The 26,756-nt window shown below is 45.0% G+C and overlaps 1 protein-coding gene across 5 annotated transcripts in view; it reads left to right on the forward strand.

Annotated features, from left to right (window-relative positions):
* LOC119446409 (RING finger and transmembrane domain-containing protein 2-like) overlaps positions 1-26,756 on the forward strand; it is a 64,924-nt gene that overhangs the window by 19,823 nt on the left and 18,345 nt on the right. For 2 of the 5 annotated variants that reach the window (XM_049664125.1, XM_049664127.1), the window contains exons 4-6: positions 7,930-8,208; positions 9,367-9,443; positions 24,769-24,869. In XM_049664125.1, the coding sequence (XP_049520082.1) occupies positions 7,930-8,208; positions 9,367-9,443; positions 24,769-24,869 (457 nt within the window). Of the gene's footprint in view, positions 1-5,175; positions 5,315-7,929; positions 8,209-9,366; positions 9,444-24,768; positions 24,870-26,756 lie in introns of all 5 variants that reach the window. The other 3 variants (XM_037710835.2, XM_049664126.1, XM_037710836.2) reach the window with 3 other exon arrangements.

Below are 26,756 nucleotides of genomic sequence, written 5' to 3' on the forward strand. Positions count from 1 at the left end.
ATGCTTCCAGTGTGGCCATTGGCGCTGTTCTCCAGCAGAAAATCAACTCCGAGTGGCGCCCACTGGGTTTCTTCTCTCGGAAGCTCCAACCTGCCGAGACTCGCTACAGCGTTTTTGGCCGCGAGCTGCTCGCCATCTACTCCACCATCCAGCACTTTCGGCACTTCTTGGAGGGCCAGCCATTCTATATTCTAACTGATCATAAGCCTCTGGTGTATGTCTTCCGTACAAACTCTTCCAAGTACGTCGCACGTGAAGTTCGTCAACTGGCCTATATATCGGAGTTCACCACGGATATCCGGCACATCAAAGGCACCGACAACGAGGCAGCTGACGCACTTTCACGCATCACCTCCCTCGGAACTTCTACATCGACTGTGGATTGGGAGGGTCTAGCTCGTGCGCAGATAGAAGACCCCGAGCTGCAAGCGCTGCGTGACCATCCCCGTTCCCTCCGTCTACAACTCGTTCCTCACCCGTTTGTGCCTGGCTCCCTCTGGTGCGACATGTCAGCGGCTACACCTCGCCCCTTCATTCCGACTGCCTTCCGTCGTGCGGTGTTCCAATCACTTCATGACATCTGCCATCCCAGCGTCCGAGCCACGCAGCGCCTCGTTACACAGCGGTATGTCTGGCCAAGCATCAACACCGATGTTCGCCAGTGGGCCCGCTCATGCCTCGCATGCCAGACCGCCAAAGTGACCCGCCACACGAAGACTCCCACACAGTCGTTCTTGCCCCCTGGCTGCCGTTTGACCACGTCCATCTTGATTTGGTGGGACCACTTCCTCACTCTCACGGCTGTCGCTACATTCTGACAATGATCGACCGCTTCACCCGTTGGCCCGAAGCCGTGCCCATTCCGGACATCACTGCAGAAACGGTCGCCAAAGCCTTCGTTTCAGCATGGGTTTCCCGCTTCGGCTGCCCCAGCATCGTGACAACTGATCGCGGCCGGCAATTTGACTGCACACTTTTCACTTCACTCAACCGCCTGCTTGGCACTAAGCACTGCCGTACCACTGCATATCATCCCTGTGCCAACGGCATGGTTGAGCGGCTCCATCGCCAGCTCAAGGCTGCACTCACTGCGCGCCTGGATCGAGAGCACTGGGTCGACCACCTTCCTATGGTGCTTCTCGGCCTACGTGCCGTCCTTCGTCGCGACCTTGGCTGTTCAGCGGCCGAACTCGTCTACGGTGCACCCCTGCGGCTTCCTGGAGACTTGTTCGTTTCTTCGGCCCCCTCGCCCCAGCTGCTACAGTACCTCCAACGCCTACAGGACTGCATTCAGCACCTACGCCCCGTACCACCTCGGTCATCGGACCACAGCATCTTTGTCCACCCGGACCTTGAGTCCTCGTCCCACGTCTTCCTCCGACGAGACGCTATCAAGGCTCCTCTTACACCCTCCTACGACGGACCATACCGTGTCCTCCACAAGACCCAGAAGTCCGCCACCATTCTATTGAATGGCCGCGAAGAAGTCGTTCGCTGGACCGCCTCAAACCAGCCTACGTCGAAACGCCTCCAAGGAGCTCCCCGTGGATGTCGCTGGCGCACCCGTCGATATGCTCGACACCAAGACAGCCCCATCTCTGCCTCGTCGACGAGTCCATTTCGCCGTTCCGTCTAGGCGGGGGGCCTTGTAGCGCCCACCGACGCTGCTAAGCGCGAACGCTAAGGTCAGCGTTCTCGGCCGGCGCCTTGGGGTCGGCTGCGACAGACGAGAAAAATAAAGTTGGGCGGCGCGTGCCAGCGGCGCAAGCACGGCACGCGCTAGTCCGTTCTGAAAGCCTGCTAAGCTGGTCCTCTTGTTCTGGCGCTCCGCTGCGACCCCTCGGTTCTCGACAAGTTGTTCAGCTGCAGGAAGATAAGTTATACTAGAAGATAGTAGAACATGGTTAAAATGGCACTGATTCGTGATACTCACAATACTCTGTAGGAATTTCTTCCATTCATTGCAGGACAGGTTACTGGATGATATGAATTTGAAAAGGTCGCACTTTTGCGATGCAGAACGAAAACCTTGTGTGTGTGGTGAAGGCGACAATATATGAATGACAGTGGAGCTATAAAGAGAGAGTAAACGGATTGGTTGCAGTGGTATATGTCTTATGAAGCTGAGTGATATCTTGCATATCTTGTCATATCTTGCAGTAATTCGTGCGCTTATCGCACTCGATGTTGTAGTGGGCAAGGACAACATTGTGTGCATCGCAAAGAAGTGTCCTTGAGCTGATAGCAGGTGTCTGTACTGAGAGCCTGGCACTGTCGCAGTAAATGAGTTACGATCCAATGAAATTGCTTAAGCTTGCTGGTCTTTTTCATTGGCCAGTGATAGTTGCTGCTTAAAAGTATATTTTCCTATGCAGTTCATTGAATGGGTGCATGCATGCGCAGCTGCACGGCATGTGATTCACAGTCCCATTATCCCAAGGCAAATGACCTGTAATGATTTGTACAGCTGTTTTTCTCAGGATTTTTCTTTTTACATTCTTTTGTGGCTCTTTTCTTTATTTCTTTCATTTAAAAGAAAGCTTTAGCTATAGCCTGTCTGGCTCAACTTCCGATTTCCGTTTTTTAAGTACATCTGGAATGCAGAAATGCAGTCGTTTAGCAGCTCTTGAACGGATATGAAATAAAATTGTTGCCTTTCAAAGAAAAAGCTGGTGACGAATGGCAGCAAAAGTTTGGTTTGTGCCCTTAGATTTCTTAGAAACATTTATGGTATAAGATTTCAATAAATCCACCTAAGTTCACCACTTGGTAAGCGAGCAGATCTTGTGTTCTAATGTAATGTCGATCTGAGTGACTCCGTACATCTAAAGGTGCATATGTAATGTACAGATTATTTTATCTGCAGATCACAGAATTGAATGTATTGTGTAATAACAAAAGGAGTTAACTTTATTGTGTTATTACATTGCATTCCATAATCTGTAGTTGACCATATGGTCCTGTGTTCACATTGCAAACATATGCTGAGCTTTAGCATGTTTGTTTTGTTCCTCTCTTCTGCCTTCGAGTGAGGTGCAAGATCCTCTTTGTGCTTGAAAGATTGAAAGCCAGCTGTTTCTGAAAATGGGCAGGCCTATACATCCAGACATGAAACATCTGTGGCACGATACAACCACCACCAAATTCTGTCCAACTCATTATCAAATAGTAGGCGTGTGTGAATATTCTAAACTTTCAAATAACGAATCGAGTAGTTCATATTCACAAATTCAATTAATTTTTGGATGGCTTCCACATTGTCAACTGTGCAAGATTAAACATAAAACTTAAGCAAACAATGCCATAACACTGCTGTGGTCATACTATCTCTGTAGTGGTAATGATAACCATGTCATCACGCCTCAGGTGAAGTGGGAATGTTTAAAATGAGAAATCACCTCATCCTGTACCTCCTGGAATTGTTACTTCAGAAAAGTGACTGTCCAACCAACTATGCTGCCACAAAGGAAATAGGCAAAAATGTAAATGCTGAGTGCAAAATTTGCTCATAAAGCAGGGGCCACGAGGTGTGCTACAGTGCTGAGGCTTGGAAAACTAGAGCTTTGTCAAGTTGACGTATACTCGTTTTTTTTTTTTTATTGCTATAGCAATTATATGGACACTCGAAGTGAATTTTAACCATCGCTGTGGGGCTCTGTATGTATTAAGATATATGTATGCTACATGCTTATCGATGCCGTATATGCAGGTTATACTGCTACACTATTTAGTCACTGAAGTTGCTCCTACCAGGTGTTACGGTCTTGACTAAATTGTTCCTCATAATTTTGAGAATCGCAGCATGCAAACAAATTTCATGAAGCATAACATTCACAGTGCATGCCTTTTATCCTTAATCTTCTCAGGCTATTATGAAATGTGCAAAACAATATCAAAGCTCAAACCTGAAAGTGATGTAATTTTACGGCCGCGGCTCTTTATAGGCAGCGTAGTTGCACCCGTGCATTTCATTACAGGTCCTACATGGCATGTTCGAACTTTTAAGGGTGCCAGAAATTAAAAAAAAATTACGAGATTTTACGTGCCAAAACCACGATATGATTATGAGGCACGCTGTAGTGGGGGACTCTGGAAATTTGGACCACCTGTGGTTCTTTAACGTGCACCTAAATCTAAGTACACGGGTGTTTTCGCATTTCTCCCCCATCGAAATGCTGCCGCCGTAGCCGGAATTTGATCCTGCAACCTCGTGCTCAGCAGCCCAACACCATAGCCACTGAGCAACCACGGCGGGTGCCAGAAATTTTGGCGCACCTGCACATGTTGCATCCACATTAGTAGGACCCGTGCATATTTAGAAGACCGTCCGAGAGGTTCAGGTGCAACGCTAGACGTTCACTCATTTTTACGCTCCTACCTTTTTTACCGTATCACTACGGGTGAAAATTAAACATTGATTAATTGGCAAATAAAAATGGGGGGCCACATTGAAAAAGTTAATGGAGAAGTGATTTTCGACTTGTCGTATTTCTTGCGTTAAATGAAGGACCATGCCGCATAAGCCCTAGAAAAAAGATACTGGCAAAGCGTGTTGTATAGTTTACAACAATAGTATTTGTTGTCATGGACCAGATTCAATATCAGTACCCAAGAGGTGGAAATGTCATGTCATGACACACTGGCTCCTTCCATACCTTTGATTGCTGCATCTTTCGAACATGAGCACGGCCGAAAGAAACATTCACAGTGCTCTTACTTATCTTTAAGACCAACATCAGCTTATGTAGTCTTATTGCAACGTCCTGTCAGCAAATTTTGTTCTGTGTAATGACATCACTATCATGTTGATGACACCAAGTGTGGAGAACAACTTTAGTGCCAAATTAAAATATCTTTGTTAAAAGCCATCATTTCACGTGGTAAAAGCATAGGTTAAACGTTTCTGCAATTTTTAAAATGTGAGTCATTGTAATGGAGGACTGTTTAGAGCAAAGGAGAAAGAGAAAAAAAAATCAATGGTCTTCCAGTGCAGATGCCTCACACGCTCTCTTGAACGTTTATTGTGACTGGTAGTACCGCACTGGATGATGCAGGTCTTACTGCACTTATTAATGCCCTAGCTATTGTTCACACTGCTTGGCAAATTGTACAAAAACCGCTTTTTTTTTTTCCTCCGAGAGTAAACGAGCTTGTTCCAACTTGCCAACATTTCAGGTTCTCATGGGCCTGACCCCTTTGATCGAGCAGTCCTCCTTGAATGTCCAGCCGTCGCAGCTCTGGCGACAGGCACAGCAGCACTATGAGAATCCACGCCCACCCAGCACTCCTAGCCTGGCTTCGTCCTCTTCCTCAGGTGAGTGTAACACTTGCGTCTGCGCCATTGAGAAGATTACAGCGGCTTCTTCCTCGGGGGTGGGCATGTGATATCGCACTTGCATTGTGAAGAGGTGTCTGTTCCAGTAGCGTTGTTACTCCATTTCAAACATAGCTGGCAAGGCTAGAAAAGACTTTTGTGCTGGGAGCCTGTGTAGTTATGTGTACGCAACTTTCTGCTGCAGCTGTTTTCTGAAAGGAATGAAGTAATAGCTTTTTTTGTGACGGTCATTCTTTTCCATTCATGAACAGCCGTTTGCCAATATCTTCTGGTCTACATACAGTCAGTGTACAGTAGTGAACAAATATTTATATTTTGCATGAGGGCCCCGGGAGCTAAACCACTCACAATGTTGCTGCTGTGTTATGCCAGAATGCTAGCTTATGGCAATAGTCTCTCGAACACGCGCTGCCTTATGTTATTCAAATCACATAGCCCACCCACTATGCACACATAGTGTGTATTCCAAGAATGTAGGATAAGGAAACCACACACAGCAACCAGTATGCCAATATACGTGCAAACTAGTGAGAGAAATTTGAATTACAGGTGAAGAGGTTAGCCGAGCAATAGCCTTGGCATGCTACATCTGGTTTAATATATAATGAGATCCAAAGGACGAGACAAAAGAAAAGAATGCCCACGCATCTACTCGTGCACAAACTCTGAAATGGGCAGCATTGAGCACCATAGAGTGCACAAATTGGAAAGTGGATCTGTATGGCAGCGTCAGTGAACAAAAGATTTCATCGCCGTTGAACTTCATACAGAACCTCACGGTGATGCCGACGGCAGAAATCCACTTGGAGTGTCCATATAATTGCTATCGCAATAATAAACAAATGAACCTCGATACAATGAACATGCATATAACATAGTAAGTTTAAAAAGTTTTTTTACCCTCAATTCAACTTATTGAGCATTCTGCTGCTACAGTCGAATTTCATTTTACTAACGAAGTTGCTCCTCGCTCGCCGAGCACTGGAAGTTGTCCTAATTAACCGATGTGCGGCCAAATACGCCCCAATTAACGGAATTCGGTTGCATTGAATAATGCACGCACCTGACAGGACCAGAGGACGAGTACAAATTATCCGATTTTCCGAATTAACGAGGGTCGAATTAATGAGGTTTTATTGTACATTTATTATAAATGATCTATATACAGTATAGACCACTTATAACGTAACTGCTTATAGTGCAGGACCGGATATAGTACGGTCTTTTCAGACTCCCCTTAATTTTCCCATAGAACTCCATGTATACGCATACCGCTTACAGTGCAGCCGCGTGAGACGAAATACCGTTTATAATACGGCTTCTGCGGGAAAATCTCGCCGACAAGGGCGGCAGCAAGCATGCTTCTCAACAAGGTGCGCCCACTGATGGGAGAGGAGATCAACGAGGGCGATGTGGAGGAGGAGCATGAGACGCTGAGCAAACGAATGGAAAAAAATGCACGCGTAGGTTGTCTAGGCGACGGAGAAACTTTTTGCTTGGCTGCTTATCAGCGGTGCGTTTTGCACTGAACGCGGCTTCAGTTTCTGTGCACCCGTCGTGATGCGTGTCGTGAAGCGCGAGCGACGCTGCCAATTTAAGCAGTGTTCCACAAATTTGGTTTTTAGCTACAGTAAAACCTCATTAATTCGGAAAATTGGTTAATTCGGACTTATTTGGCCGCACGTGGGTTAATTCGGACTACTTTCGGAGCTCGGTGAACGAGGAACGCCGCAGATGTGCGATGCAAAAGAGCAAGAACAGCGCTAGTGTCCAACCGAAACGAAGCGGCGGAGTCCGCATCGCCACAGCCATCAGTTGAAATCGTACGTGAATGACAGCAGCCGGAACGCTTCGAGCCTATTTGTGTCTTTAAAGCCTGTATTCTTGCGTTTACCGTCGCATGCTTTCGTAACTTTCGTAGTCGTCATCCACTATCACGTCGATAGCGGCCGCGGTTTTCTCCGCAGCGGTTGCGGCGAACAGTAGTTTCGTTTTTACATGGTACGCGCTTCGGCCGCGTGCCTAAAAAACTGCGTAGTCGCCATCAATGATCGCATAGATAGCGACTGCGGTTTCGACTGCCGTTCTTGCAGCGAATGGTAGTTAATTCGTTCAGACTCGGTGCATGTGTCGGGTGCGTGCCAATTTGTCGCTGTTCATAATCGCGTCGATAGTGGTCATGGTTCTTTCCGCAGTGGTTGCGGCAAACAGTTGTTTCGTTTTGACTCGGTGCAAAGCTGTCGAGCTTGAAGAGCACCGGCTACATCGCGATTATGTTTTTGCCAGCTCAATGGCGAAAACGTAATCGCGATGTGCGCGCGATAGTACAAAGCGTGTCTACATGCTTGGTCTACATGTTCTGCATACGTGCAGGGCTTGAAAATAGTTGTTTTGGTTATAGTGCGGTACCGCTTGTAGTGCAGATATTCGCGACTCCGGTGACTTACGTTGTAAGCGGTCTACACTGTATAACAAAGGCATTTTTGTGTTGGATGGGACTTCGCTATAGTGAGATTTGTAAACATTTGTATATAAATAGAGATTTGTGAAGGGACGTTTCTGAAGAAAACTACAAATTTTTTGTCTTTCCGTAGTCCAAGTAAATGCAGGTGCGGGCTCGTCATATGTGATCAACATGGAGCCAGAGGCCACGCCAACACCTCCATTGCCCAACACTCGCAGCTTGTCCGAAGTGGTTGGTGGAGCAGTGTCCGGAGCACAGCAGACCGGCCCAAACAACGCTGACACGGGGACGGGCACAGATGGTGGGGTGACCGCCACGCCCGAGGTTCAAGCCTTTCTCATGCTGGTGGACAAGTATGTCACCTTCGTGCTGATCCTGCTCCTCAAGCTTGCGTTCGACCATCGTGTGGGTAAGTCACTTTGTCTTTGACTAAAGAGAAGCACCAAAATAGTTTTGACTGTTAATATATTTTTTCATAATGATTTGTCTGTTAGTTCTGCAGTAATGGGTTGATTATCAAAAGAAATAAATGAAGGTCTGACACCAGCGCCGACATGTTAGCATGACATCAAGGATTTCAAAGTATTTTTGCCGAAAAGTATTTGTCTGAGAAATGTAGCGAGATGCTGAACAGCATTCGAAACTTCGATCACTGTTTACATTAGTGCAGTAGTGAAGGTCATGGTTCCACAGCGATGTTGAATAATTGAGCAGGTCGGAAAAATCAATCAGCAAGTGTGAACAAGTTCGTCTTTGGCTTCTCTTGGCTACGAGCCATGTTATGATAATGCGACTTGCTCATTAAAACCAAACTATCAATTGTAAATTTTTTAAATTTACGTTGATTTGTTTCAGATAAGTCACAAACTCTGAATATTAAAGTATAAGCTGAAGTGAGGATCAAATAGCGTAATATTCCATCGAATGTTCGTACATGTTTACTTGAAACCCAAGAAATATTAGCAAGCGCCAGACAGCCATAAATAATTTAGTATAATGCTCATTTTTAAAAGCCTAGCTATGTTTCGGCACCCTGGGAAGGTGTATGTGTCATGACATCAGGGGACATTGGCTCGCTCCATTCTTGCAAGCGCAGCCAGAAGAAATTTGCGCTGCACACTTGTTTATTACCTAGTTAGTAACATTATCATACCTAGCCTTGTCGCGATATAATGTTGGCAAATCTTGCTCTTTGTCCTAACGTCACACTAATGTTGGTGACATTAGGTATGGCATCACAAGACCAGTTTTAGTATCAAGATAAAATGCTGTATGTTTTCCAACCTTCATACTTGCTGAATGTTATTCTCTTGACTGCGATAAATCTGCTGTACAGGTTCTGCAATTTCGACAATATGTGCCAGTACTCGTTAGCAATACAGTAGTATTGATTCTCTTAGCATATTTGTTGGCTAATAATTTATTTTAGGTTATGGGAAGTAGTGGAGTTCATGTAATGAGCAGAGCTGATAACCGCCAGTTGTCAGGATCTTGACGGACCCACATGTACAATTGTTTGTGTCGGCAAGGTTCTGAGTAAAGTTGGATGTCATTTTGGGTGTTGCAGGTATGCTAGCAATCCTAGGACTCTTCATCACATTTTGCCATGCCAACTCTGTTATCAAGCGCGAGGTCAGCAAACAGGTGAGTGTTCACAGCCTATGGCATGCTTGGGCATGTGTCATATTTATTTGATTATAAGGCAGTCACATTGGTAAGGTGAGGGTGCAGATCAACAAGTGCCCAGAAAAATCAAAGCCCCTTTCTTAAAGAAAGTTGGTCGAACGCGAAGCTTTCTTTCATGAAAACTGAGTCAAAGTCCAAAGCCAACGACCACACAACGAACCCAAGAAATGCTGAGCGACCTGATGCGATGCATATGTGATTTGATTGTTTGTTTACGATTGTATGTTTTGAATGTTGAAGTTGAATGAAGACACATTTCGTAAAGTTGCATAGCCTTTGTTTTAGATCATGTAGTCGCTGATTACACGCACATGCTCACACTTTCACAGACGACTCTACACTTGCACAGTACTGCCTTCTGATCGCTGTGGTAGATGGTCAGAGGCTCTGCCATTGCCGATACACGGAATCGGCCTTGTGGGCGCGATCGTTCGCGTACGGCAGCCTCTTCTGCCGTGCGCTGCGCCCGTGGCCTACCCGTGGTGACGGCCGGGAATGCATTGCGTGATGCACATAATGCAATACAGTTCGTCTGGGTAGCGTGGAGTTGCAGTTTCCGTTGTTCTTATCGGTACAACTGCAAATGTAAACTGTAGTGTTCTACGATACGTATGTCATGTGCCGTTGTTCTATTGCAAGTGCAGATGCACAGCTATTGTTCTATTGTGTGCGCAGGATGCGTGGGTAGTTCCATTGTGTAAGTTGGCTTTCCTGCAGTGCGTTTTTGTCAGCGGCTTCCACCCTGTTAGTTTCACCCATGCGACGCTGACACCCAGGCAGCCGCTGAGACCCAAGGGATCTCGGCCGTCTGCTAGGCGGGGGGAGGCTGCGGCCGCCCTCGTGATTGCTGGCACCAATAAAAGTTTAATCTCTTCTCTCTCAGTCATGCGGGTCTCATCCTGGCGTACAAAGCCCATCTTTTCCGTTGGTTGGCATGGCCACTGCGTTCAGCCTTCATGATCGGGGCGTTCCCGGTTTTCATAATCATCAATATCATCGACTGCTCGAGCTTGTACTTCTTCAAGTCTTGCAAAACTTGCAGCTTCGTCTCAAGTGGAACAGCTTTGCGCATTGTCAATGCACCTCCCGCTGCTCCCGCGGCGAATTTTCGCGCTCACTGAGAGAGAGGGAGATTGTGAAGGGGGGGGGGGGGGAGTGCAAGCGCCACTCGCTTATCGACTTTTTTTTTCCTCTTCTATGACGCTCGCATGACCGCTGGCGATGCGGACGCGAAGCAGCTGGTGCCATCTTGTGCACGCTTCGCCAACTTGCGATGCTTCTTCTTTTTGGTATTTTACGTGCCAAAATCAGTTTTGATTATGAGGCATAGTGGAGAGCTCAGGATTAATTTTGATCACCTGGGGTTCTTTAACATGCACTACAACGCAAGCACACAAGCATTTTTGCATTTCGCCGCCATTGAAATGCAGCCATCGCGGCCGGGATTCTATCCTGCGACGTCGTGCTCAGCAGTGCTATGCAACTTGCGATGCTCTCCGTGGCTTTCGCAATCTGTGCGCGTGGGACGCGCTGCACGGTAATGGCGGCAGATACGAACTCGCGTAGGCAAACTTTTCGGCGCGTCTCGGTTAACGGCAACTTAGGAACGCAAATTTCACTATTATTCTGCATGAAAAACGCCGCCCAACAGCAAAATTTTAATCGTTATATCCGATATGCGATGAATAATGTATCATTATATGTTGTTTTTTTTTTCTCGTAGCCCTAATGGATAAGTTGATACTCTTAAGTCGACTTATCGTTATAACTGAAACATTGTTATATGTGGTATCGTTATAAGTGGACTGCACTGTAGTCACCTAGCCGGCTTGAGTTAATCAGGTGTTCTATACATGCTACACATGCGAACGCCACCTTCCGGGCAGAGTTGACCGAAAAATTAAAACAGCATGCTGTGCCACCTTTGAAGTTTTGGTCGTCGTCGTATATTATATTTATCGGGCAAGCGGCAGTGCCGCAAGGTTATTCTGTAATTGAACCTGTCCAAACATTCGGTGTTCAAAAATTAATTCCATGAGTTGACTTAGAGTTTTCTTCATTCCTAACCAAACCTGGCATGGAGCTCCCCACACGATTAAAAAAGATATAGAATGCGTTGTCGTATACATTAAAGGGGTTGAGACACCAAATTTTGAGGCTATAAAATACCTGCTGTAGGCTTCCTCTGTATGCAAGGACATTCAACATGAGTGTTAGACAGCAAATGCTTAAATATATTTTAATTCGCTTCCAAAGAGTGCGTTAATGCTAGTTCTCACGATCGAGACCCATCACTCGCGCGATTGACACCGACATCACTGTGTTGGAAGCGTAACGAAAGTTTTAGTGACGTCATACCACATTAGAGTGACGTACAGTGGGCGGTGACCCATTTCATCGGACAAGCCTAGAGAGCCTCGAGCATAGAGTGCAGGGGACCGAATCAGACGCAGACGTAGATTCATAATCGGAGCTGCCGCAGCTAGCCATGACAACTGTGTTTTGTTTGCCTGCACTGGTAAAGAACGTGTGTGCGAGAGCAGACGATGCAGCAGTGCGTGTGCGTCACAGCTTTGTGGGCCCACATGACCTAGCTTTCTAGACAGTGACATCACTGTCCGACTTGGCGCCCAGAAGCCGAAACCGAAAATCGTTTGCATAAATAATGCAATAATAAATTATTTGCCGAGAATATATGAATCTTAAGCGTGTATCATGCTCCAGGACCAATAAGAAACATTTGAAACAAAGAATGCGCAAGCCACAAATTTGATGTCTCAATCCCTTTAAAGACAACTTAAATTCTTGCATTGTCTGCTACTTTTTGGCATGTTTCACAGCTTTTCTCTACCAGCTTTAGTGGTAGTGCTTTGTTCTCTTGATTTCTGATTGATGACAATGATCCAAAAACATTCTTTTTTATTTGTGTAGTGGCAAATATTGCCTTATTTTCTAAAGTTTATTAGTTGCTACAATTTGTTGCCATCTAATAACCAGAGCACTGAAAATACGGATCTGCTGCCACCTTATTGAATGGTCACCTATAAACTGTCACCGAAAACTCGGCATGGTTGCCTTGTTTTGCAACTGATTAAAAAAAGAAAAAAAAAAAAGCTTCGGAGTTCTTGCACCACATAACAGATAACGCTGCAAACCTTCTCAAAAATCACGGGTGCGTCTTATACATGGCTAATTTTTAAATACCATATTTACTCGATTGTAACGTGAGGGTTGACTTTTCATTGCTTCCATCAAGAAAAAATAAAACCGCGAAAGTAACGTGAGGGGTCACTTTTTGTTGCATCCAGCAAAAAAACATGGAAGAAAACCAGTAAGTAACGCGAGACCACCGGATGCATGAAAAAGTCGCAGTTTCGTCCGCAAGGCGAAGCATCAGTTGCGATAGCAAATTAGTAGAAAGCTATAAGAAGTAAGGATAGTAGTTTTATGGGATTGCATAACTTGGACACATTCGCTTACTAACTGAATTAACAAGCACTGGTGTCTGCGCACACAAGCAAACATGAATAGATCCACTCTATGACCACAGACAACCACTGTCAAAACGCTGGCGTGAGCAAGCGCGGTGACAGCAGCGAGCGAGGTTCGTGCAGTCTATCGCTTCAACAGGAAACTGAGCAGCGAAAGCACAGCGCATACAAAGGTCAAAGCCGTGTGGAGATAGCTTTCAAGAAACGGTGTGCACGACAGCCCGCAGCCGCGCAAATACAAGTACGCTGAGTAGAAGCCGCACCCCCTCTCTCCCGCGCTGCCTTCCTGCTTTCCTCCTTTCGTGTGGGTGATTGAGTCGCCAGTTCCCCTTGCGCCCGGTCGCGAGATACGCATTTGGTGCCGCAGCTAAACGTTGCCTCCCATTCCCCCGGCCACGGCCTTTCATGCGATAGAGACGTCGCGTTTGCTCTCCGGGAAAGCGCACGAGGGACGCACGCTTTCACGCGCACATTTCACTTCTTGATTAGAATTGGGTGCATCATTGCACTTTTTAGACAACTTGAATTTCGGTATTCGATTGTAACGCAAGGATCGACTTCAGGTAGCAAAAATCTGGAAAAAAGGTTGCGTTACAATCGAGTAAATACGGTATATTTTTGGGGGGAATTTTTTGTGCAAAGTTCTGGGTGCAGCTTTTACACGGGTGTGGCCATTACACGAGTATATAGCGGTATTTACGGTGGCTCACTGTTGTGTTGGGACCCTTGCTCTTTCTCATTTACATTAATGACCTCCCTGATTGTATAATGGCCTCCCTGAAAGTCGTTCCTGGCCACGTGGTTTCTCTGCCTCGTTTGACTCGCTACCGAAATGGAAGAGGGCTGATCCGCCCACTGATCATCGGCAGTGCACGACGTTGCCGGTGAAAAGAAAGCGCACTGCTATAGATTTGCAAACGAAGTGCAGAATCGTGAAGGACTACAAAGATCATAAATAAGTGTGTGACTTAGTGAAGAAGTACGGACTATCGCTACCGACATTGTCGACAATCATCCGCTCGTCGGAGAAATTCGACAAATAAAACTGCTCGGTGGACACCGGGCGCATATGCGTTTGACACGGTGCCTATGTGGAGGTGGAAGAGGCCCTCTACGAGTGTTTTCTCGGTGCCTGTGCCATGAACTTGGCCATCACAAGGCCAATTCTCGCCATAAAGGTGGAGCAGTTTGCCCTACTCATCAACAATGTATACTTTCAGCCAGATGGCGGTTGGGTACAGCGCTAATTGTCTACGAAGTCGCCATGGTGAGGGAGCTTCGTTTGACGTGGAGGCGAAGCAGAAGTGGGTGGAGGAAACGCTGCCCTGCATCCTCAACAGCTATGTTGACACCGACGTATATAATGGCGATGAAACGGGACTGTTCTTCCATATGTTGCCGTCCAAGACGCATGCGCTCAAAGAAGACACACGTAAGGGTGGCAAGAACGGCAAGCTGCGCCTGTGTTCTTGTGTGCCAACATGGACGAGAGTTACAAGTGCCCTGCATTTGTCATTAAGAACTCGAAAAATTCCCGCTCCTTCCGCGGTGCTGCCAGGATACCGGTACGCTACCGTCACAACCGCAAGGCATGGATGACACGAGAACTTTTTATTGAGTGGCTCTTTCGATCAACGCATCAAGTGATCCAAGAGGGCGGTGGCGCTCATCCTAGATAATTGTAGTGCCCACCACTCCATGCCTAAGCTCTCCAGCGTGGAAGTTTTTTTCCAGCTACCGAACACGACGGCAAGCGTGCAGCCCATGGACGCCGACGTGATTGCCAATTTTAAATCACGCATCGTCGCTGTGTCCTGAACAAATTAGTCTTGTTGATGGACATGGCCACGCGGACAAGCAGGAAGCAACGAGACTTGAAAATCAATGTATTGATGGCCATGCAGTTTATCTTTGGTGCATGGTCCGAAGTAACTGTTTCTACGTAGGGTTTGGAACTGCTTTAGGAAAGCGTGCTTTTTCCGAGGCAGCAGTTACTTATGAGAAGCCTAGAAAGCTCCCACCGATTAAGTGATCCTTGAACTTTGGTCCACAGTCAACGAGGATGCTTTAGGGCTCAGAGTTTATACATGTGGACGACATACTAGAAACATCACAACTTTTAACCGATGAGGCGATCGTCATGAACGTGCTTGCATAGTATAGTGATGGCAACAGTGACAGCGACAATGCGGTAGGGCAGGATGCCTCAACGTTGTTTTCGCAAGAGGCCCTGCAGATGATTCAGTCCCTCCAGAGCTTCGTTTTCGCAAGGGACCTTCCGCTGCACTACTTGGAGCACCTGGATGCCTTGGAGAAGGATGTCAGCAAGCTTCACGTAAAGCAAGCAAGGCTGGCGGATATGGGGTTTCCTCATGCAAGCCAATGAGAAGCACGGGGCGAGATGCTTGTGGCGACCTCACCCCAGTGTTTCTTCAGGATTTCTCAAGCTGAGAGGCTGCTGCGGCAACCGTCTTGCACATTTTAAAAGGCCCCTTTTGGGGCCACCAAAGCGATGCCTCGGCAGAGCTCACATGTCACTTGCCGCCCGTGGCCCCACTTTGCAGTTATAGCACTGCCATTCTTGAACACCGACAGCCATTCCTGATCGGAGCACGCTGGAAGCAGAGTTAAACAATTGAACAAGTCAACGCTATCAGCAGCGGGATGGAGGAAGGGGAACTGGCCTCCTCGATATTATACATTTCGCACAACTATTGAATATGAATCGAATAGTGCCAGAAGTGAATCGAATCAAATCAAATATTGAATATTTTCCCAATTGTTTTCGAATAATGAATAGCCGTTATCACAATTAATATAAAACGATGTTCACCACTTAATGATACTAAGATTAGCAAGTTTCTGTCATTACATAGTACATTATGGAGCGTTGTTTATTCAAAACACAAATGGAGCATCAGAAACAAACAAGTAGCTTTTTCGCATGCACAGGGCTCTTCAGAGAGTGCGAATGATCACTGTACAGCCTGTAAAGTATGGCTGCTTAAGTGACATGGCCTGCTCCACTACGCAAGTTCTCGTTTATTATGTCTATACTATGCCCGCAGGGATGAAAATTTGCCATACTTTTGGTCTAATTTTAAGTTTATTTGGGTGCGCTTGACGTTTTGAAATATTCGAAAAGTACTCGAAAAATATTGCATTTACAAATAGTGACTATTCAATCCGTTATTCAAAGTTTTGAATATTTGCACACCCCTAGTTATAACGATAAAATAAGTGTAAAAGAAAGAGAAAGAAATGCCAGCCGCTCTTTCACATTCACCTTTGTGCCCTGCACAGCACGCCTTCGTTGTCCCAATTTTGTCTCCCTTCCACCCTCTCGCCGACGACGTGTGAGAGGGTGGAAGGGGAGACAAAAGTACGAAGGCGTGCTGTGCGGGGCACAAAGCCAGATGTGAATGAGCAGCTGGGGTTTTCTTTTCGTTCTTTTTCTGGACTTCACGTTCCTTTTCTTTTCGGCCTAGACACCCAGTAGCCAGATTTAATTGTTACAGCCAATAATGCGGCATGGGAACATTGTAATAAGCAGTTTATTTTGACATAGCACACACACAAATGTTCACTGTGCAAAACAACTGCCATTGTTACGTCCGAGTAACGTTAAACCAGTACTAGTGCTGTAAGGCAGGTTCTGTACTTCTTCCTATCCAATTAAAATGTTTGAACGCTTGTCCCTTTTACTTTTTTCGTGCCACCCAGTTATGACAATGGGATTTTCTTGGTACTTAAATATGTTTATAAGTGGGTTCGATTGTAATCGCCCATCGTCGCACGTAGGTATCTGAAATCTCCTTTTGAGTGCTGTTGTTGCTTTGTCTAGTTATAGTATTTATGCTGCAGATATGGGCATTACTTTATAAATTCTACCGTTGCTAAGCGGCAAGCTTCACACAGAATTTTATCAATGCAGACACTTCAATTCAGTCCTCACTATGAAAAATACAGTGGAACCTTGTTGATACGATGCCGTTTCGTACACTTTCCCAGCGCCAACTTTTGTGATTGAGAACATGAAAAAAAACCCGATAAGTTACGTTTCTCTTTTTTACCAGTTAATGCATTCTCTGAAAACACAATCTTTTCACACTAACGTTCAATACATTGCCAAACAGCGATGGTATGATACATTTTCGTGCTACTAGATCCGATGTGAACAAGAAAAGGTGTGAGGCACGAGCTATTAAGAGAGCCATGGCAGCTTCCCTGCACTACTCGCTTGCCCATGTCACATGAAAATGGTTATACATGCACAGTTTTCTTTTTCGGTGCAAACAGATCTCTTTGCAAGTCGTCACATGTCGCGTTCACAGCTATTTCACGATTCGTACAACACTTTGCATTACTTAAATGTCAACTACAGTTAAAGGACACTAAAGGCAAATATTAAGTCAAGCTAAAGTGATAGATTAGTGCTCGAGAATCGTGAACAGTGCCTTCGTAATCAAGTAATTGAGGTAAATGCAGGACACGATTAGACTCCTCTGGACATTCAAGTACTTGCCCGATGCCGAAGGCACTCTTCATTTAAATTCTGTCACTAGTTCTCAACCACTCATTATAAAAACACAATTTCATTTTCCAATGACATATTAAATAAATCTGATACGCGCCCTGTGGTTGCGGCATCACATGATAATATATATATTTAGCTCGCACGCTGATGTCCTGGCACATGTGATTTACAATTGTATTGCATTATAAGACGAAAGAAAGTGCTACTTGTCCAGTTCTATTTCATATTTAGAAAAAAGAACTCATTGACATTACCCTTGGCAATGACGTGGGTGGTCGAAAGGTTTCGTTTTCGCTTGACTCAGTGCCGCCCGTGCTTTCGCATTTCAGCAGTTCCATTCTCGCGTAGTGATGCGTTGCTTTTGCTGGCTCATGAAACTCGCACAAACTGCAAGTAGCAGAGAATTCCACTTCCATGCGGTGTCGCAGCATGCCCGAATGGTCCACGCCACTTGACCAAAATAAGCTGCAGTGGCGACCACCACTCTGTCTTGGCTCGGTTTCTCCACGGCCAGCCTTCTCCATGGAGAAACCATGGCGGTTTCTCCATGGTTTCTCTAGTGCAAAAAAAACGTACCACCGCTTGTCGGCCGCCGTTTTACTCACCGACAGCAGCATGATGATGGCGTATGCAATGTTACCACTTCCCCAGTTCGGTAGCGGGAGACTTTAATTGCGAAAGGTATTCGGACCCTTCAGATGCAATTTTCTCGTAAACTAAGCCTTTTCTTGGCATGAAACAAGCATTGCGAGGTTTCTGGAATGGTATTTAAATAGTGCACATCGACTTAGTATTTGCCTTTAGTGTCCTTTTAAGTCTGCCAGATTTTTTTGTGACTTCAGATCATATGTTTTCCCTGTTAGCACGTTTCTTCTTGCGTTTATTCCAAAACATATGACTGACGTACCTGTATAAGAATTACTCAAAAGAACCTTGATTGAAAGTGGTAATCTGTGTCGATAGTTTATACACTATAGACCACTTATAACGTAACCGCTTATAGTGCAGGACCGGATTTAGTGCGGTCTTTTCAGACTCCCGTTAATTTTCCCATAGCACTCCATGTATACACATATCGTTTATAGTGCAGTAGTGGGAAACGAAATACCGGTTTCAGTGCGGCTGCCTGGGGGTACGGAAGTCAGCGGAGACGGGCGAATGCTCCCCTTAAACGGGCGCCCCAAAGAGTGCTCGAGGAAGAAAGAGAGGCGAAGTGGAGAGGAGAAGGGCACGTGGTACGAACGAACAGCCAGTGAGGCTGAAACCAGAATCTTGAGTGCGAGTCGTGAAATATCACGGCGCGCATAGCGAGCGAGGGCCACAAAACTGCCAACGCCGGCCAACACTCGTTTCACGATAACGGCAGTAAACAAAACTTGAGGGAGCGGGCGGCGCCAGCACGGCACGGCGTAGGGCGCAAGTGGAGGCCGTGGAATGTGAGGGAGGAGGGCAGCAGGGAAGCGGATTTCGCCTCGGCAACTCCGCCGCTTCGGCGGCACCCCTTGCCCTCCCTTGTAGCTCCCTCACTTTCGAATGTCACCGTGCGCACCCGCCGCCGTGCAGGCGCTGCAGCTCCAGCCGGCCCGGCGCCAGCTCCCCGAAGTTTCGTTTTCTACCGTTATCGGGAAGCGGGTGTTTGCCGGCGTGGGCAGTTTCGTTGGTCGGCCTGGGACAGCGCCGCTGCTTCCCTCTGCGCCGTAGCCGCAGCGTGCAAGGTCAACACGTGACTAGAAAGTAGAGGAAGCATAAAGGAGAAAGAAGGGTTCGCTGCCATTTTCTATGCGTGGCTACGGTAGCGTGGCTGAGACGTCGGCACGTACACGCATGTTCCGGCACAACGCAGAATCGGCAACCTTGCCATTTGAGAGAGGGTGAAATTTCCGCCGCGTTTGTTTTTTTTTGTTTTTTTGTTTTTTTCGCGGCGACATTGAGGGGTCTCTCCTAAGCTTTTACTCTATGGCGGTGCTGGAGCAATGTCGGTCGGAGGCGCTGCCGCGTAATTTGGTTCGAATTAACGAGATTCGACTGTACATTGAATGCAAACGTTCTAGCCGCATTCCTCGACTGTCGCATACGTGTGGCGGCTGGGTGCACATGTTTTGCATGTGTGCGGGCCTTGAAAATTGTTGCTTTGGTTATAGTGCGATACCGCTTATAGTGCGGATATTCGCGACTCCGGCGACTTACGTTATAAGCGGTCTACACTGTATTTGTATGTATGTAAACTTTGCAGAGAACTTAAGAAAAAGTATTGATTGCTTTTGAAAAGCATTTGTAACTTTTAATTTTGTACAATCAAGGAGAACTAACATAGTAACTCGTAATTAAGCCCTCATTTTTCTCAAAATCTAGGAGACTTGCAATACAGGCAGTGTGCTTAAACAGGGGCTGAATACAAGCTAGTTGGAACATACATAGTTGTTAAAAGGAGTATTCATGTCTTTGTGTACCTTATTTCGTCTCCATGATCAAGTTATATTGTTGCAATACTATAAAATTCTTCATGGTTTGCTTAGAATCGAGTATTGTTTGCTAGTAGTAGTTCACTGCTTTTCATTTCTGAAATGATGGTAAAAAAACACAGGGGGGGGGGCGTAACTAGAATTGCTAGGCGGTGAATACCATGCTTTGTGTTTGGTTTGTTTGTTCTTTTTGAAGCTGCAGTTATCGAAGAAATGTTGGAAGTATATTTGTCGACACGTAACCAACTTACTCATTGCATCATACTGTATATATCAATGGAGGTGAAAAAAAAAATCCCGAAAGAGTGCATTAAAAATGCTGGAGAGATTTTTTCACCAATGTCATTAGTATGCTCGGCTGCAGTCATCACAATTTGACTAATATTAATGTGCTAATAGTTATCTGACTAATCAGAGCTTGCTTGTTAACGTCTTAATCACTTTAGCAGATTTCTCTCAGTCATGGAGTTACCCAAAAGCCTGTCAGTTGTGAAGCCTCATCTGGCTACCTGTCAACATATCTAGACATCAATGCAAATTTTAAGATTTCTGTCCCCAAAGTGCAAGTGGAAAAATATACATTAACATTACTTGTAACATCTTAAAAAGCTTTACGAATGCATTTCGTGATGGAACTACCAGGAATGTTCAATGTGCTTCTGGTTCTTCTTGGAGATTAATGTCTTCAAATTATTAATGAAGTATGTTGTTGGTCTTTGTGTATGTTACTGAATGAAAAAAAAATATATGGTGCGAGCAAGATAAACGATGACGGGGAAGTGCACCTGTTCTTGTTAATCTTCTTCATCAGTCTTTGTATTGCTTGCACCACAGTGTGTGTGGCCTCGAGGAGAAATTAAAGGCACACTAAAGAGAAACCCTAAATTAGTTTTGATGAATGAAGTAGCGTTTCAAAAAATTTTTCTTTAATCTCACGGTGGTAGGTCGATTATTAGAAGAAAAGACTGATGTCAAAGTTCCATGATTTTTTTTTTAATTTCTCACCGAAACTTCATTGCTGGTAGGCCAGTGTGATGTCATAGATTTCAAGCTATCTTCTTCTTTTTCTGGCTTTTGTGGTACAGTAAAAGTTGTCTAAACTTATTCAGTTCAGTTTTCGGCTCCTTTAGAATAGTCCATCTTTACCATTGAAAAAATTTATTAGGCCTAAGCAGATGCCGTCATAAAGTGCAAGATGTTGCGGTGAGCTAGTATGGGAACTTCAAGGCAGCGTCGCTGGCCATCTTTTATGTTTGCTTGTTTTTTTGGCTTACCAAGTCTCTCCTCACTGTAAGATTGGCTTGTTTTTATATTGTAGAAGGGTAATTTACTAATAGCACAGCTCAGAATATTTTTCTCTTTAGCGTTCCTATAAAAGCTAATTGGTGGGATGGTTAATGTCCCCAGGAGGCACTTTCTGGCATTTTCTGCTTGTACTAACTCACTGCTAAAAAGAAATCGCCTCATCACTTCAGCGCTGGGAAGGTTAAGCAGTGCTATAGGGAGGGCAGGCTTCCAGTTGCAAAGCCTCCCATTATTGTCCTTCCTACAGTGTTAGAAAGAGACCATTTGATTATAAATCTCATGGTAGTATGTGCGTATGCATTGAGCACCTGTGTCATTCTCTTTTAAAACATTTTTATTTCAGTCAGTTTGTTTTCTTTTAAACTTCATTCTGTTCATTAAATTGAATTACTTCTAATCGATCATGTGCATGTTTAGACTTCCTCCATCAGTGCCCTATGACATTTATATTTTAACCGTACTTCAGAAGCATTCGCTGCATTAGCAGCTTTTTTATAGCTTTCCATTTGCTTTAGTCAGTGTATTATTTCTTGCAGAGCACTGTTGATTGTAAAGGGCAGCTTGGAAAAAGAAAAGCAAATTATATTTGAAGAGTTGTGTGTCTTGACGCAAACTTTCTAAAATTATATTTTCATCACGTACATTCTTAACAGTGCTACAGCTAGTTTGCTTAGTTAAACCCCCTATTCAATTTTTCATTACAAGCGTCCCAGTTGCCTATCAGTGTCTTTAAAGTACGTCATTCATTGTTATTACACTACAGTGGTTGCATAATAGTTTTATTCTTGTCTAACATGCTTTCTTGCTTGGGGCATTACTTCTTTGATAGCATCGCAAGATTCGGAGCTAAGCAAATATTGTTATTAAAAATTTCGCTGTTTAAGAGAGATTCTTGCACATCTTTTACTTTCCTAACATTTATTAGGCAAGAAATATTTTTCATTCTCTTTTCACTAACCACATGACTAACTTTTAAACTCGCAGCATTCATTGCAAACGCCTTGCCAATTTCGTGCCTATGTTCCGAAAGTGCGTCATAATTGTTCATATGGATTGACCAAAACAATGGTCTTATCCTATGTGCCTACTTAGTGTAATCTTCCTTTGAAAATTTTGCTGTATGGAAGGGTGCACGTTAAAGTCACAACCATGTAAATAGAATAGTGTGCGCATGTGCACACATTTGCTCATTGAGATCTTTTATTTTTGACACTTGCTTTTTTTAAATACAGTAATCCTTTTTATTCAGATTGTCTTAAGTAACTTACATTTATTAGTTTAAGTAGAGCCACCTCTGATTTAATCATGTGCGTCATAAACTCTTCGCGATTCACTCAGTGTTGCAAAGTGCGCCACAGTTATTTTTATTACTGTACAAACCGACTAGGGACATGGAGAACTAGACACAATAGTGGCTATATTTCTAGCCCTCTGTATTCACTTAGCAAGCGAGAGAGCGTCTTTGCAAGGAATGAAAGGTTCTTAGAAAGGGCAGCCTTTTTTTTTTCCTTTATGCATTCCTTCTTTCTGTTTGCCTCCATCCGTGTCCAACATCTGTTGCCGCCTGGGAAAACAGCTGTGCCGCACACTTGCGGCGCAGCTTAGGCCGTTGCTGTCGTTTCTATCTTTCTTGTTCGAGGTCACATGCTCGACGGAAGAAAAGGATTTGAGGGGCGTGGGGGGAAGTGGAATCAGGGCGAAGGCAAGGAGGTTGCTTCGTGCCGAGCGTGCAGGATGTGGAGAAGCAAAGAAAAATAAGAAGTGTTTGCACAAGGCTGCAGAAAGTAAAGGTTCTTTGCTGCAGCCAGCAGGCGTGTGTGGAGAGAGAGCAAGGAGGTTGAGGGAAGGATGGGGGAGGAGGTCTTTCAGCTAGCCTTGGTGACGCAGAGAAGGCATGTGGCACTTCTGTCTTGACTGCTTCGACGTCTGCTCAGTTCGCTTCTTGAGCTGATCTTTTTCTTTCGCTCCCTCTATCGCTGATTTCTTTTGGGACTTTGTCACTGTCACGTTACTGTTTTGTTATGATTTTTTTTATGTTTCATATCATCTGAAGTCCTTTTATCTGGTTGGTGTGGTTCTCGGCTGTCACCAGTAGCGTTTTGCATTGGTTTACTTGTGTTCATCGTCCCTACACGTCGCTGGATTTCTGCAGTTGCTACATTGGATACCTTTTGGCTGTTGGTTGTGCAAACATTTTTGTATTGTGCTGGCAGGTGTGCATAATATGCCAGCCTTGCCTGCCTTTTAGGATCCCAGGAGTTCACAATTTCATATACATTGTGTTAGCTTTCTTGCAGTGTTTTCATTGCCTGTCTTTTTATGCCTTGTGGCATGGCACGGAAGTGAGGGCAGTACTTGCCCCTAAAATGCATCTCTTCTTTAGCCAACTGCAGTAGGTTCCCATCCTGCTCCTCTAGCAGTACTTGCACTGTGCAAGTATACTTATGTTTAGAGGTTTAATTCATTCCTTTCATTAGAACAATTTGCAACAGCAGGCAACAGTTTGTTCCTTATTACCTATTACTTCATAAGAAACATCACTTTTGCACTTTGACTGCTTATGCATGCGTTAGGGCTCGATCAACTCTCCTTTACACAACCTGCTTAAATAGAAAGTGTGTGAAGTTCTCATTTTCTCTCTCTAGATTTTATGAGCTCTTCTGGTGAGTGTGGTTATATGTAACCGATTGTGGTTATACGTAACTGTGCTTATACATATCGCTCTTACTTCTAGTCTGCTAAGGCACTCAAGGGTGAGCTTAGAAGCCTGTAGTTTCAAGTATATCTATTATTAGCCTTGGAATATAGTTCCTTCTCGCGTGTTCGATTTCTCATTGCTTCCAAAACTGCTTGAAGGTCCCTCTCTGTAGCTCTTGTTATCACCGAGCCCTTCCAAGGAAGTACTAGTGCTTTGCCAGGGTTTAGTTTTGTCTTGCTGTCCTCTTCTGTCTTTGCACTTTGACAACAGACACAATAAGCAAGGTGTAGGTTAGAAAGCCGGTACTCTACCTTAAGACTTTTAGACTTTTTTGTTTTATTTCCTGCTGCATGGTGCACTTCAGTGGAACTCTTCTCTCGGTGCCCTTTCGTTAAACACTTGCCACTTGTGTGATTTCTACGCCGACATTTGGCCTAACCTACCTCACCCAGCTCATAAAGCACATTGCTTCATTGCGTTTGCGTATTTTTCAAGCCTCCTTTCTTCACTTTCCCTTGCAACCATACTGCTGGCTTTAGCCGGGAAGGTGTGACACGTAGTGGCTACAGAAGCACGCGGCCCTCTCAACACATTCCTTGCGAATCTGCAGAAGGAGCTGGTATCATCAGTTGCCCATTCTGAAAACTGTTTTTTCCCCTTCCTCTCTTCTTCTCCCTCGCCTGTCCACCCTCTGCCGTCGCCATGGTGGCCTACATCGCCCTGCTCGGTGTGCTGCTGCTGGTGTGCCTGTGGTGCTGCACGGTCACCGTGGGATCGCCCACCCTGGCAGGCGAAGCGACATCTTAGCAGCCTTCTCATCGTGGTCACCAACGTGTGCACCTGCGTCTGCTTCGTCTACTTCCTGCTTGCCGACAAGGGCCTCGCCTATGCGTAAGTCCAATCTGCACGGCACTGCACACTCTTGTGGAATGTTACCTTATTAAGGGACCCTCAAATTTGTATATATATATATACAGTTGAACTAGGATGTATCGAATCTGAAAGGAATCACAAAAAAGTATGATACATTGGTAATTCAATACATAAAATAAAGATGTCCTACAAAAATTTTCAAGGGGATTTTACTGCTGTTCGTAATACACAATAATTAGTTATATGTGGGTTCAATATATCCGGGTTCAACTATATATATATATATAGTAGTTCTGTTCAGGAACAAGCAATGCAGCACGACCCCCGTTGCAGTAGTTCAACAGTATAGACCGTGACGAAGGTCGGTCCACCGACCAAGACTATTGGCCATTAAAACTGAAATCATGAGAAAAGGTTGAAACTCATTTGCCTCGTAAATGTATATGCAGATATGAACGAAAAGGGGAACCAATTCCCAATTTTTCTTAGTCGCAACCATATGAAGCCAACAGATAATATATATATATTGGCGTGTCGCGGTAGTTCAGTCGTCATGGGGTTGTGCTGCAGGATCGCAGGCTCGATCCTTACCGTGGCAGCTACATTCCAATAGGGGTTGAATGCAACAGCGCTTGTATACTCAGAATTGGCTGAACGTTGAACCACACGTGGTCAAAGTTAATCCAGGCGCTATGCTGTGCAAAGCCACAGTATTTATTTTAATGGATAGTTGGATCACTTAAACTTTCTCATATCAATGAGCCATCTATATCTAATTGTTGAAAGGCTGTGAATTGTCAGCTCATCTTTTTTTCTCTTCTATTATTATTGCGCACTGCCCGCATCCCTGCACTATATTTTACTTGTAACTGATAATAGTAGTTCCAAGATATGGGGGCTGCCTAATGCTCGGACAATCAGTGCCTCCAGGCACTCCATGCTGTCGACGACTAATCACTTGAGCTGTTCGATGCAGACGTTGGCTGCATCGTGCTGGCTTTCCGCCACTGAGTAATGTCTCCCAGTGATGCTTGCTCAGTGGCATGGGCAAACTCGCTTCTCAGCGTCCAAGTTTAATTTTCATGTGCGCAAAGAGCTCCTCCGATTCATTGTGCTAAAATCTTGAGGGGAATTGCAATTTTAAATATCTAATTGCTGATTTGTCATGTTTGGACAGCTTGCTTAAGTTTGCTCGTTGCGATGAGCCATGTAAATGTAAAAGTTGTAATGTGAATAAATTACTTCAGTGCATTAATTAATGCCTCTCACTGTCCCCTGACGTCTGCTACCACTAAAATCGGTGCTCAGAAGAAACTGTAATTCGATCTAGAAAAAACAATTTTTAAATTATTCTTTAAGACTTCGTTGAGACACTCGTATATAAAAACTGCAAGTTAGAATGTATTTTGTTTTAAAAAGGCACAAAGGCAAAAAAATTTTTTATATACCTAAGCAGAGGAGGGCAAGGTACTGTTTTTCTCCATCTTAGTGTCAGCTACCTTCATGCCGCAGTGCCAGCTCACATTGACTGCAAAACAGACTCGCAGCAAATTCCGAATAAATGATGCCTTTTCATTGCTGAGAAAATTATTTCGATGCTTTAATGCACCTTCTGAAGCCACAACTCTTGCAAAACGATCAAGCGGACAGCATAGCCAAGGTCGGCACAAAGTGCAGGAAGCTCTGTAGCTCCATTCTTGCTACAGAGAGCACCAGCACCTTTTTTTTTTTTTTTTTTTTGCAATGTTCTTGTTAGATGGCGACACATTCCTGTGGTGGAAATAATGCTTCCCTCGGCCAGCCCTGTTACGCACATATAGAAGGTGGGAAGTATACTTTGCAGCACCCATAAACAGTTTTTATGTGAAGGAGGTGCCTCAAGGACCTCAAGAACAGCCTGCTCTG

The sequence above is a fragment of the Dermacentor silvarum genome, chromosome 3 (genome assembly GCF_013339745.2).
Source record: "Dermacentor silvarum isolate Dsil-2018 chromosome 3, BIME_Dsil_1.4, whole genome shotgun sequence".
NCBI classification, from domain to species: Eukaryota; Metazoa; Arthropoda; class Arachnida; order Ixodida; family Ixodidae; genus Dermacentor; species Dermacentor silvarum.